General features: G+C 39.3%; 1 protein-coding gene and 1 pseudogene across 1 annotated transcript; one reads left to right on the forward strand and one right to left on the reverse strand.

The window, feature by feature from the left end:
* Positions 1-1,205: 1,205 nt before the first annotated feature.
* On the reverse strand, positions 1,206-4,405 carry LOC112301547 (eukaryotic translation initiation factor 3 subunit E-like; annotated as a pseudogene).
* Positions 4,406-11,811: 7,406 nt separating this feature from the next.
* LOC128781572 (olfactory receptor 7A5-like) lies at positions 11,812-12,756 on the forward strand. The gene has a single exon (XM_053930535.2). It carries the CDS (start codon positions 11,812-11,814, stop codon positions 12,754-12,756), a length of 945 nt encoding a protein of 314 aa, XP_053786510.1.
* Positions 12,757-13,254: the final 498 nt, after the last annotated feature.

Raw genomic sequence — 13,254 nt, forward strand, 5'->3', positions numbered from 1 at the left:
AACAGAAGTGCCCATCAGCAAAGGAGTGGATCCAAAAACCATGGTACATTTACACAATGGAATTCTGCCCAGCGGAGAGAAAGAAGGAGCTTATACCCTTTGCAACAGCATGGATGGAACTGGAGAGCAGTATGCTAAGTGAAATAAGCCAGGCAGTGAGGGACAAATACCATATGATCTCACCTTTAACTGGAACATAATCAACAAGAGCAAAAAGGAAACAAAATATAAGCAGAGACATTGAAGTTAAGAACAATCTAACAGTAACCAGAGGGTATTGGGGAGGGACAGTGGGGAGCGGGGATTACAGGAACTACTATAAAAGATACATGGACAAAATCAAGGGGGAGGGTTGAGGTGGGGGAGGGAGGTGGTTTCAGCTGGGGTGGGGTGGAGGGATGGAGAGAAAAGGCAGACAGCTGTAATTGAAAAACAATAAATTTTTTTTAATTTTGTTTCAGATACACTTAACATACAACATTATATTAGTTTCAGGTATATAACATGGTGATTCAATATTTTATACCTTAACAAGTTATGGCTACAACAGTCTATTAAACACATGTCACCATACATAGTTATTACAATATTATCCACTCTATTGCCTATGCTGCACTTTACATCCCCATGACTTATGTTATCCTGGAAGTTTATACTTTCTAGTCCCCTTCCTGTTATTCCCCGATCCCATACCTTCCCTCTCTACTAACCATCAGTTTCTTCTCTGTATCTATCAATTTCTTTCTGCTTCATTTTGTTCATTTATTGTCTCTTTTATATAGCACTTTGCTTTTTTCCCAGGTTGAATCGATACCTTCTACCATTTCTCAGTGTGAATCAGCTACCTCAGCTCTAGATCCTACTCCAGTCCATGCACTGCCATGCTTTTTTCCTTCTAAGTAATTTACTGAAGTATAATGGTATAATATAATTGGGACATGATTCAAATGTACAATGTGATGAATAAAAGTCATAAAAATTATAGTCCATACCTGACGTTTCCAGGTGTGTATAAGTCAAGAAAGTGCCCATTAAACTTTTTTTAATGAAACAGCCAATTTCATTCAAATTCCCCAAAATTTATACTCAATATGTTGTTTCTAAAATATATGTCACCATTTATATAATGGTTTTACTATTTCATCTTTCCTTTACAGTTTTTGTTGTTTTTTTTTTTGTTTTTTTGGTCTTCTCTTTACCATTCTTCAGTAGAAGGCAGAGTCTTGAGTTGGCCAGTCAGGAGCTTCTAACCCACTATTTTCATTAAGTTTATTTTCAATATTCATGGACAACATCAGCCTTCTAAATGAAAGGCTTTTGGATTTGCAATCACTTGCTGATAGGGTGAGACTGCATTGTTACCCATAATCACATGACCTAATTTAGAATCAATTTTGGCATCCAGTCTTGCATTTCTTTTTTTTTTAATATATTTATTGATTATGCTATTACAGTTGTCCCATTCCCCCCCCAACTCCACTCCATCCTGCTCACCCCCTCCCTCCCACATTCCCCCCCTATATTTCATGTCCATGGGTCATACTTATAAGTTCTTTGGCTTCTACATTTCCTACACTATTCTTACCCTCCCCCTGTCTATTTTCTACCTACCATTTATGCTACTTATTCTCTGTACCTTTCCCCCCTCTCCCCCTCCCACTCCCCTATTGACAACCCTCCATGTGATCTCCATTTCTGTGGTTCTGTTTTTGTTCTAGTTGTTTGCTTAGTTTTCTTTTGTTTTGGTTTTAGGTGTGGTCGTTAATAACTGTGAGTTCGCTGTCATTTTTACTGTTCCTATTTTTGATCTTCTTTTTCTTAGGTAACTCCCTTTAACATTTCATATAATAAGGGCTTGGTGATGATGAGCTTCTTTAACTTGACCTTATCTGAGAAGCACTTGATCTTCCCTTCCATTCTAAATGATAGCTTTGCTGGATACAGTAATCTTGGATGTAGGTCCTTGCGTTTAATCTTGGGTAATGTAATTATGATGTGCCTTGTTGTGTTCCTCCTTGGCTCTAGCTTCTTTGGGACTCTCTGAGCTTCCTGGACTTCCTGGGAGTCTGTTTCCTTTGCCAGATTAGGGAAGTTCTCCTTCATTATTTGTTCCAATAAGTTTTCAATTTTTTGTTCTTCCTCTTCTCCTTCTGGCACCCCTATAATTCGGATGTTGGAACATTTCAAGATGTCCTGGAGGTTCCTAAGCCTCTCCTCATTTTTCCAAATTCTTGTTTCTTCATTCTTTTCTGGTTGGATGTTTGTTTCTTCCTTCTGGTCCACACCATTGATTTGAGTCCCAGTTTCCTTCTCATCACTATTGGTTCCCTGTACATTTTCCTTTGTTTCTCTTAGCATAGGCTTGATTTTTTCATCTTGTTTTCGAACAGATTCAACCAAGTCTGTGAGCATATTGATAACCAGTGCTTTGAACTGTGCATCCGATAGGTTGGCTATCTCTTCGTCGCTTAGTTGTATTTTTTCTGGAGCTTTGAAGTGTTCTGTCATTTGGGCCATTTTTTTGTTGTTGTTTTTGTCTTGGCGCGTCTGTTACTTTAAGGGGCGGAGCCTTAGATTTTCACCGGGGCGGGATAACGCTGGTTGCTGCGCTGTGATGCTGTACATGGGGGAGGGGCCGAGAGGGAGCAATGGCGCCCGCATCACTCTCCTTCGGATTTCAGTCTTTCACTCCGATACCCACAATCAAATTGGGCCCCTCTGGTGCTGGTTCCCCAGTGGGTGGGCTTGTGTACACTCTAGGCCCTTGTGGGTCTCTCCAACAACCTCTCCCGTGAGGCTGGGAGTCTCTCCTGCTGACGCCTCAACCCCCACGGGTGTTTTCGGGCTCAAACTCAATCAAAGGTTTGTGGCTTTATTTCCCCGAGCTGTAGCCCTGGGTTGCGCGGTCTGCTTGCTCCCCTCCGTTGGTCCGGTTTATCTATGTTTGAATGTGGGGCTGCGGTGTGCTACCCACACTCTGCCTGCCCCACTCTCCGCCACCCCGAGTCCGGCCCTCTCGGTTTATCTGAGCGAATGTGTGGCCGCAGGGTCTGCTAGTGCTCGGACTGCCTGCCCTGTTCATCCCACACTCCGCCAGTCTGGGTCCTGCCACAGCCACGCGAGTCCTCTCCACCCAGGTGCCCATCTCCGCCCCTCCTACCGGTCTAGATGAATGTTTATTTTTTATTTCCTTGGTGTCAGTCCCCCTTGCCGTTAGATTCTCTGTAAGTTCTGGTTGTGCGAGGAGGCGCAGTGGGTTAACCTACGCCGCCATCTTGGTTCTCGAGTCTTGCATTTCTAATCAAATTTGCAACCTACCTTTTAGTTTCTTCTGGAGTCATGTTAATGCTGATACACTGGTGGATGCGACAAGAAGTCTCCAATATGAAGAGATGAGCATTTTCAATAAAATCCTCAATGTAAACCACCAAGAAGAAGTCATTCACAAGCACACATTTACATTCCGTCAGCTTTTTCTGAGCTCCATCAAAGTCAAAGTTAACATATAAACATTCAACAAACTCTGTAATTGGGTCTTTATATGTGTAAGACTCCTGTTGAGTAACTTTAACTTGATCTTTTAGCACCTGCTGCCATTTTAGAACATCTTTGTTTTTATGACTGCCATAGTTAAATAGCGAAGAATATGTGGACACATTGTCTGAATTGCATTAAGATACTGTGGCTGGTAAAGGAAGAGATCAATAATATTATCATGCCCTTCGGGGGGGTTGAAGAAAACAAACAGAGACCAGTGAATGAGCCGTGTTCGCTGCTGAAGAGACTTGGGTGGAGAACTCCCAGAATTATTATCGATGGTCTCTTTTAACCAGGTAAGGTCTTCCATGGCTGCATCCCAATTCTGCATTAAGATTTCAGAGGCCAGTTTCCCCCAGAGTGAACTCAAAGCATTTCTATCCATTGCTGGAACCAATACTCTAAAGAAGTAAAGGTATTCTGCTGCTCCAGAATAATTTCTACATTCATATTGGAATTTTGCATACCTGTAGAGTGTGTCTAAATATTCTTGCCGAAAACCATGCTTGTCTGCCAGGCAGTCAAACAGCATCCAACCATCCCTGCCTGACTGCATTTGCCTTTTAGTTTCTGGATCTTCAAACATCTTCACAGTTGGTTGTGTTTCTGCCTGAAGCTGTTTCAGCTGTGCAACAGCTGTGGTTCTTTTTTCTCTCAAAGCATGAGGAGTACCATCAGAATAAAGGTTTTTGTATACATCCAGAGCAAAGTCTGTCATATTGGTATCACTAAGAAGATCCAATTTTCCTTATAACAATTCCTTTTCATTACATATCTCCTTTATGGAAAGAAACTCAAGCAATGGAAAGACTAGATGCCTATCCAAAAACTGCGGGATGCGAGTATTCAAGTGGTACTCAGGCATATTGCCAAGAAGAGACCCAAAAACCATTAATGGCTTCTCAATGTAATTATTAAACCTGAGCCACAATTCCCTTATTTCTGAAGGTAAAGTAGGATAGCAAACAAAACTTGAGATGGATGTTGCAAGACATAAATGAGATGTGGATGTTTTGTTGCCTCCAAATAAACTATTCAAGGTAAAGTTGCATGTATGTGTTTAAATTTATTTGTGTACATTTTTATTTCAAATAATACAAATATGTACTCAAACATAGACCCATATATAATCTCATATTTGAAAGGACACTTAAGAGAAAGTTGAAAAGGATAAAAAGTAAAGAATGAATATAAAATTTAATATAATAAGTTTTACTATAAAATTTAAAATGGAGAAATTTAGACACAAAGATTTTAAGTAAATGCTACACATAAATGTAAATGAATCTTTTTCTTATATTAATATTTCAAAAGCATAAAATTTGAAGTACATTTACATATAGGCAAGAGGAAATTCTCTACCAGCCAGAGAGGCTGAATATCTACAGAATGATTATACATGTTTTCCACTTAAGGGGGAATACAGTGCAAAATGCCTTTACCCCAGGGAGACTAAATGAGTGAAATGAGACACTTTATCTCAATTTCCTTAATAAATTCCAATTGTTAAGTATCTGTTTTCAATTATTAAGGCTAATGGAAAAGTATCACACCAGTGATTTATAAACAAACACATTCAATCTCTTACAATTCCTGAGGTCTCATGGGGCTGAAGTCAAGAGATTTGCAGTTCTTTCTTCAGGAGGCTACAGTGAAGAATCTATTTACTCTTCTGTTCCAAGCTTAGATTATAGTGAAAAAAAAATCTAACTGTATTTCTTATAATCAACAAATATTTCATAGTGAGGGACTACAGGACAGTTCTTGTGATATGAGGTTGAAATTCAAAATTTTTTTGGTCAAAGTGTCATGAAGCTCAGTGTATAACTCTCAAAGTTTAATTCATGGAACTTAGTTCTCCCCCTTGTTGAAAAGAAAATAGCAATTTTCTGTGGACATGAGGGGCTGTGTCCCTACCACATGTCAATATTTAGGAAGTTAAGTTTTCTAATCCAGATTGGATCCTCAGTCTTAAATTTGGAAAAATTTTAAATGAGGGTTTGGATAAAGTGCTGGATGGTCAGTCTTCTCTAAGCCACAGGACTTTTGAGAGGAACTAGTAAAAACAGGATTCACTGGACTTCCAACCTGGTCTTTTGGGAACACAGAATCTCCAGGAAAACAGTCCCTTCTGTCCAGACCCACAGGGAAATCATGCAATTAGAGGTTGGAAGAACAAGATGGAAATGCACATAAGGAGCAGACATATGGAGCTGTACATAGCTCCTCATGTCCAGCCTCTCAGCGTGTGTGACCTTGGGCTGGATGGTACCTGGTTCTTGCTTTTGGAACCCTAGGTTTGTCTAGGAGACCAATGCCTTGCCTCCTTCCTGCTGTCTTCTCTGAGCAGAGAGCCTCAGCCTCCATTGTCAAACATCCAAGATGCTACACTTTCTTTACCGGGAGGTCATCTTTTCAGAGCTCCGGAGCAGGTGAGGCCAAGTGTGCAGTAAGTACTCCAGGAAAGGGTCAGAGAGAGCCAAAGCCAAGCACATTCACCTGAGGTCTCTTGACAGCCATCAGCCTAAGGTTGTTTGCTTGCCTGATTAAGGAGTTCATGATTTGTCTGAGATGCTAAAAAGAGAAGTAAATATTGAAATCAGCAAACAAGTATCATTGCTCACTACTCACTGATGGACACCCAATTGAGGTGGCAATGGGAGGCATAAAGTATTTCAAGTGAAAGTAGAACAGGTACGATTAGTTTTGCAACTAAAGGGAGGAGGAAAATAGAGTAATAGCTGTGGAGAGCTGTGCAGTAAAGTGAGGACAGTTCTTTATTTTTATCGTGGGGCATAGTCAACACTGTTTCCATATTGGCAGATCTATATTCAATATACATCTTGCAAATATTACCTTGCAACAGTGGTCATGAGACGTACATTTCACAGTATCTTCTTTCACTCTGGGTATTCAAGTAGCATGAAAAATAACGTGTTTGATAAGTAAAAAGAGGTGTGCTAAATAGCTTGACTTTGTCATTACTTCATTCCTGTGACCTGAATACATTGGTGGGTTACTTACTAATTTGTTTCCTCTATTGTAAATTGTCTGCAGATTCCAGACATTTTCAGAGTGCGGTCAGTATGATTTGATTCCTGCTTTTTATTGCATTATTCTAAACAAGGATTTGGAGGGGTTTTTTCCCACCAACAATGTTTTTCTCATTGAATCCTTTTATGTACATATATGTGGGGAATTGTGAGTATTTATTAACTGTGTGGGCTCAAATCTATCACTCAGTAACATTGTTTTCTCTCCATTGCTTTCTTGTATTTTACTTTTCTTACTGAAAAGAAAATACAGCTGTTACTTTTATATTCTTCACTTCTGAATCCTTGCTATAAACAAAAAATGAAAGTGAGTGTTCTTCTGTGTCCTTAGCACTGACAAGTCACCTACCCCCATACTGCCACTTTTCCACGTCTCCTACATTCTGTATTGCTCCTTTGCCTCCTGTGGTCAGCTCCGTTTTCAAAATGGGCGTCATCTTCTACCGTCCTCTGGAAGGCACTCTTTTTTTTTCTTATTTTTATTTATTTATTTGTATTTTCACACAGTAGTTTCAGGGTACATTGGTGAATTCAGCAAAGGCATAACACACAAAATCAATGTATGTTGGGGGGAGTTATGCAATTAAAAGGCATTTAAGAGACTAAGTCATTTTCTTTTATGACTCCAGGTCATATAGAAATTTGTAATTATTTCAAAAATATTGTCTAGTGCAATATGAACATAAATATGCCGTATGACTAACCAATTCTTCTGGTAATTGCAAATACAAAAGAAAAGAGTGCATGGGTATACAAAAAAATGAACAGGACCCTTCAGGGCAGTATTATTATTATTTTTGACAAATTTTTTATTGTTGTTCAAGTCCGGTTTCCTTTCTTTCCTCCCCAGCACTCCCCACAATCCCAACCCTTTCTACCTCCCTCCCCTGTTTGCAGCCCCCCTTGTTATTGTCCATGTGTCCTTATTAATTCTTCCTGCAAACCCTTCACCCTTTTCCCCTTTAATTCCCTCCCCACTACCCTCTGGTCACTGTCAGCCTGTCCTCAATTTCAGTGTCTTTTGGTTATATTTTGCTTGCTTGTTTGTTTTGTTGGTTAGGTTTCTGTTAAAGTGGAAGGTACTGTTTATAAAGATTTAACTGAAGATTACCTATACCTTCCATAAGCAAATTTGAATCCATATATCTCTATATAAGAAGAAATTTTACTTAAATACTGCTTTCTCCCTGATTTTAAAAGCCCTTCTATAACCTTCTCTTATTTCCACATCTTTGGGAATTTACTCTGGGATCAGTAGCCCATGTTGATATTGTTCCGTTATTATTTTCTCTCTTAATATAAATTAATTTGATTCTCACCTAATTATTTTTCATACAATAGTTTTATAATCAGTATACTTAACCTAATTACTTTCCTGCTGCTAATCTTTATTCTATAAGGGCTTAGTTTCTTCTCTAAAATCTTGTCTTCCTATATTACACTCACATACACACTCATGTGCTTTTGTACAGAAGCATAAACAGCATCCTGGCCCATAAGAAATGCTCTTCATGTGCTGTACAGTTTTTTTCTATGTGTCCACTCTTCCTTCCTACTCAACAATACCTATGGTCTTCCCTCCAGTCAAAGAGGGTATAAGATGCTGATTCATTATTTCCACATCTACGCAATATTCTGTGGTGTGGCTTTGCTAGCCACACTTGAAATCTAAGGTATACTTTCTCAATACATTACTATTATAACAATATATGAAAATGTTTTGAGATTGTTATGTTAAAACTCTGGTTCTCCGCCAGAGGAAATATACTGTTCCCCCAGGGGACACAGCAATCTTTAGAGACATTTTTGGTTGTCTCATGGGAGGTGTCAATAAAGTCCAGGGATGCTCTAAACCTCCTGCAATGGCCAGGAGAGACCACCCCTAGGACAAAGACCTGGCCCAGAATGGCAGTACTGCAGAGACTGAGGAGCCCTGGGTTAGAGACACAGGTGCTGGTCATGTGTGCAGCTGCCTGCAGTCTGTTTTCCCAATGCTGTAACACTTCACAGTTCTGCCAGGAAAAAACAGAGCACCCCTTTGCTCCCCATTTGAAAGTCTACATCCCAGTCAATGTGACATTTTTCTAAGTTTTACTCCAGGCTGACAGGTATGAAAGAACTTTTTTGTTGTTTGCTGAACTTTTTCTGATTTTGATCAAAGATTCATATTTGATGTTTTTTGAATATTACTATATGGTTACCATTTTTTCATGTCAGATTTTGGATGACTTTTAACATTTATGGTGGTTGGATGTAGAAGAGGGTAAAAGGGGGATAAATGTTGGCAGAAGGAGACTTGACATGGGTCACTAACACCCAATACAACATACAGTTGATGTATTAGATAGTTGTACAGCTGAAACCTTTATAATTTTATTAACCAATATCACCCCCATAAATTCAATAAAAATTAAGACAGTAAATATAAAAATAATTAAAATTGATTATGTCTCAATTGACATAGGGGATGTTTTGTCCATAAAAATGTTTTGCATTTTATTTGTTAAATATGTCTGTCTTTTTACTACTGAGTCTCTGACTTGATTCAGTTAGATTGGCCCACTCATCAATATTAATATGCAGTTTTCATTCTGTTCACCCCAAAGGACTGGTTACTCTTCCAGTGAGTAGTCAATCCCCCAGATTTTATGTAACACAACAGAAGTAGGGGATCAACTTCATTTCCTTCCAGGTGGGTGTTTCTTCCTCCAGCTTTTATTCGACAATCCAACCTTTCCAAATACAAAGAAATACAACGTTACCATGTGTTAAATGTATTATATACTGAGGCCTAATTTCTGATTCATCCAACAAATAATACTGAGCCTCTGCTTTGCCACCATGTCCAGGAACATCATATATTACCTTCTGTGTCCATGCCTTTGCCAATTTAATTACGAATGTATGTTTTTATTTACATCTTGTTTTCCTTACTTTTTGATGCTCCCCCTCATTTTCTTTCACACAGTTGATAAATCACTCTGTTTATCCAAGTTTTATTCTCCCTGCCATTAATTTGATTACTTCACTTTCACTTTAACGTATTCCTGGATAATTGCACAGGTCTACACAACATCTGCGAAAATACAGAGGTAAGGAAAGCAGGTAAAACCCTGCTTGTTCAAATCTGGCATTTTTTTTGTTTTGTTTTTCATTTAGCTTTATTTTTTCAATTTTCACTTTTTATTTTTGTTTTTATTTTTTATTTTTATCTCCACATGATTATTAAAATATATTTTATTGATTATGCTATTGCAGTTGTTGCATTTTCTCCCCTTCATTCCCCTCCTCCTGCATACATTTCCTTCCACATTTCCTATGCTATTCTTATGCTCCCCTTCTCTATTTTCTACCTACCATTTAGAAAACAGACATAACTCTCCACACTAATTTTTATTGTTGTTCCAATACAGTTGTCTCCATTTCCCCATCACCACTCTCCCCCACCCCATGTGATGGTGAAGGCAGAGTATGGTGAAATAATTGTTTGCATGATAACATGGCTGGGCTTAAGTCACATGAAGAAAGTTACTCAGTGTAGAAGGATGGTTTGTCATGGTGTGTGAAGGCTTTATTGGTCACATCCTGGTGAGGTCTTAGCATGTTGGAAGAAGAGCAGAACCAGAATTAGACAGTGCCTACTGATTTACCAAAAATGAGATCCAAATAAAAAATCCAAGAAATACAAATGGGCACATGAGAAAAGTGAGGGAGGGGTTTCCCTCACCTGCATTTTAACCCTATAAAAACCCCTGGTGAAATAACTATAGAACAGGCACAGGAAAAGCTGGTCTTCTACTGCTTGATACTAAAAAGAATACCTTTTCTAAAATATAGTTTGGTTTTTTGGTCACTTTTCACTATGTACTCAATCAGGAAGGTGTTTCCACACCATATATAGATAACTACCTTTGTGTATTAGACAAATATATCTTTTCTACCTTATTATTTTTGCTTGACTTCAAGGGATTATGTTAGGGTTTGAAACCTGTCAGAATCCAAATACATTTCTTCCTCAACATCTCTCAGAGATCACCTGAGCTTATTATCAATGGATATTTTTCTACCTTATGTACATTTGATTCTCCTCTGTCCCTGTACATTTATGTTTTTTTAAATACAGGGCATAAAATGGACATTCCAGTATGGAACCCCAAGCTTATTTGTGCATACACCCTTACCATTGAGTATTGAGGTAGTATGACTAAATTCTTTTTGGAAAATTTACTTGAGCTGTACTGATGAGTGGTATCTAGTTATAGCCTAAACAGTGAGTGAGACAAACATGGAGACCACACACATGAGGAAACCTAGTGTGTGCATACACCTGCCTCATAAACCAAGAGCAGTGCTAAGAGCAGGGGTACGTGGAACCATGTATTCCAAGGTGACTTATCACACAGGGGCCAGAACTCCATCAAGAGAAGGGACTGAGGAGGAAATTCTTTTCAGTTCAAAGGATGCTTTTCCAATCAGATTAATAAAGTGCAAGATTTTCATAGTGTACAAAAGGGACTCTCTGTGACTTGAAGTTTCAACAGAAGCATGTAGGCTTCTGTGTTTTTTAATATCATCTAACACCATCTCTCCTGCCCCTGACACACTGGCTCAGTGTGAGCCTTCATTTTACAAAACTACCATCTTCCTTAGGGCCTTTCCACTGTCTGTTCCTGCTGCCTGGAAAACACTTGCTCCCTCTTGGCCTCCAGTTTAGTCTTCTTTGAGGTGCCTGTTAGGGTGTTGCCTGTTGGAAGTCTTGACAAAAAGAACAACCTCTATCAATTTTCTGCATTTAATGTGATTCACCTTTCTATATAACATGTGCTCCAATAGTTATGTTGTATTATAATTTCTATTTGATCATATTCTTTGTCCATGATTGGTTTCTAGAGACTCTTGTTTTCCATCAGCCTGTACTCTGAACAGTGCCTGGAACATGTTCTAAAGTCAATATATGAGTATATTCTCAAATGTACAAATTACATTCTAAATAAAACAGCAATATGCATTGTGTTTGAAGAATGGGTTGATGGTACAAAAGGAAAGTCTACTGAGCAATGGCAAAGAACATGCCTTAACAGGAACCAGATCATACACCAAATATGGAAAAAATTTTTGGATTCTAAAATATAAATGCAGCATTTATTTCAGTTACTAATGCTTGTCAGTGTGAAAATTAGTTATTCATTTGCTTCTATTTTTTGGTAGTCACCTGCGCCACATGGAACCAGGCAATGTTACACAAGTTTCAGAATTTCTTCTCCTGGGATTTTCAGAGACACCTGGACTGCAGCCCCTTCTATTTGGGCTCTTCCTCTGCATGTACCTGATCACTGTGTTGGGAAACCTGCTCATCCTCCTGGCGGTCAGCTCAGACTCCCACCTCCACACACCCATGTACTTCTTCCTCTCCAACCTGTCCTTGGTAGACATCTGTTTCACTTCCACCACTGTCCTGAAGATGCTGGTGAACATCCAGACACACAGCAAAGCCATCACCTATGCAGGCTGCATCACCCAGATGTATTTTTTTATGCTCTTTGCAGTGTTGGATATCTTCATCCTGACTGTCATGGCCTATGACAGATATGTGGCCATCTGTCACCCCCTGCATTACAGAGTCATCATGAACCCCTGGCACTGTGGGCTGCTGGTTCTGGTGTCCTGGATCATGAGTGCCCTGTTTTCCTTATTACAATGCTTAATGGTGTTGGATCTCTCCTTCTGTTCAGACTTGGAAATCCCCCACTTTTTCTGTGAACTCAAACAGGTGGTCCAACTTGCCTGCTCTGACACCTTTCCTAATGACATGGTGATGTACTTTTCAGCAGGACTGCTGGCTGGTGGTCCCCTCACTGGGATCCTGTATTCTTACTCTAAGATAGTGTCATCTGTACGAACAATCCCCTCAGCTCAGGGGAAGTTTAAAGCATTTTCCACCTGTGCCTCTCACCTCTCAGTTGTCTCCTTATTTTATGGTACAACCCTAGGTGTGTATCTTGGCTCTGCTGGTACCCACAGCTCACAGTCAAGTGCAACAGCTTCAGTGATGTACACTGTGGTTACACCCATGCTGAACCCCTTCATCTACAGTCTCAGGAACAAGGACATAAAGAAGGCTCTGGAAAGATTCCTTGCAGGGAGGCTTCTCAAGGGCCAATTGTAGAAGGCTGGAGAAGTGCCCATGAATGTTCAAATCTTCAGAGCAACAAGTTCTGACAGAAGTTAATACAATCTTTGGATGATACGTAATTAGAAATTCTCATGTGCATCATGGGTTACCATTAATTACATTAGCATAATTTATTCTCTTATGACATAGATCATTCCAAGCAATATTTCTATTATTTTACTGAAAGAGTAATCATGTATTATACTACTTGTACATACGTACTAAAGTACATGTGGATACTGAGGTCATTTACATAATTTTGTGGTAAAGGACCATCGCAGATGACAGTTTCACTTCCATGGTCATTACTATTTTCTATAGCACTACCTTTACCACACTTCTTGATAATGTAGACTTGAAATGCTGGTACGTCATATAGCTGGCCTCCTGGTTTTATACACCTCATTCTGCTATTAAGCTGTGTGTCCACATGCCTACCATAGCCCCTAGAAAAAAATTGACTATCAAATCCGTATGCCCAAGAAGGGTCTA

Source organism: Desmodus rotundus, chromosome 9 (assembly GCF_022682495.2).
Source record: "Desmodus rotundus isolate HL8 chromosome 9, HLdesRot8A.1, whole genome shotgun sequence".
Lineage (NCBI taxonomy): Eukaryota > Metazoa > Chordata > Mammalia > Chiroptera > Phyllostomidae > Desmodus > Desmodus rotundus.

Coding starts and splice junctions, on each gene's coding strand:
- LOC128781572 (XM_053930535.2), top strand. CDS start 11,812: ATGGAACCAGGCAATGTTACACAAGTTTCAGAATTTCTTCTCCTGGGA.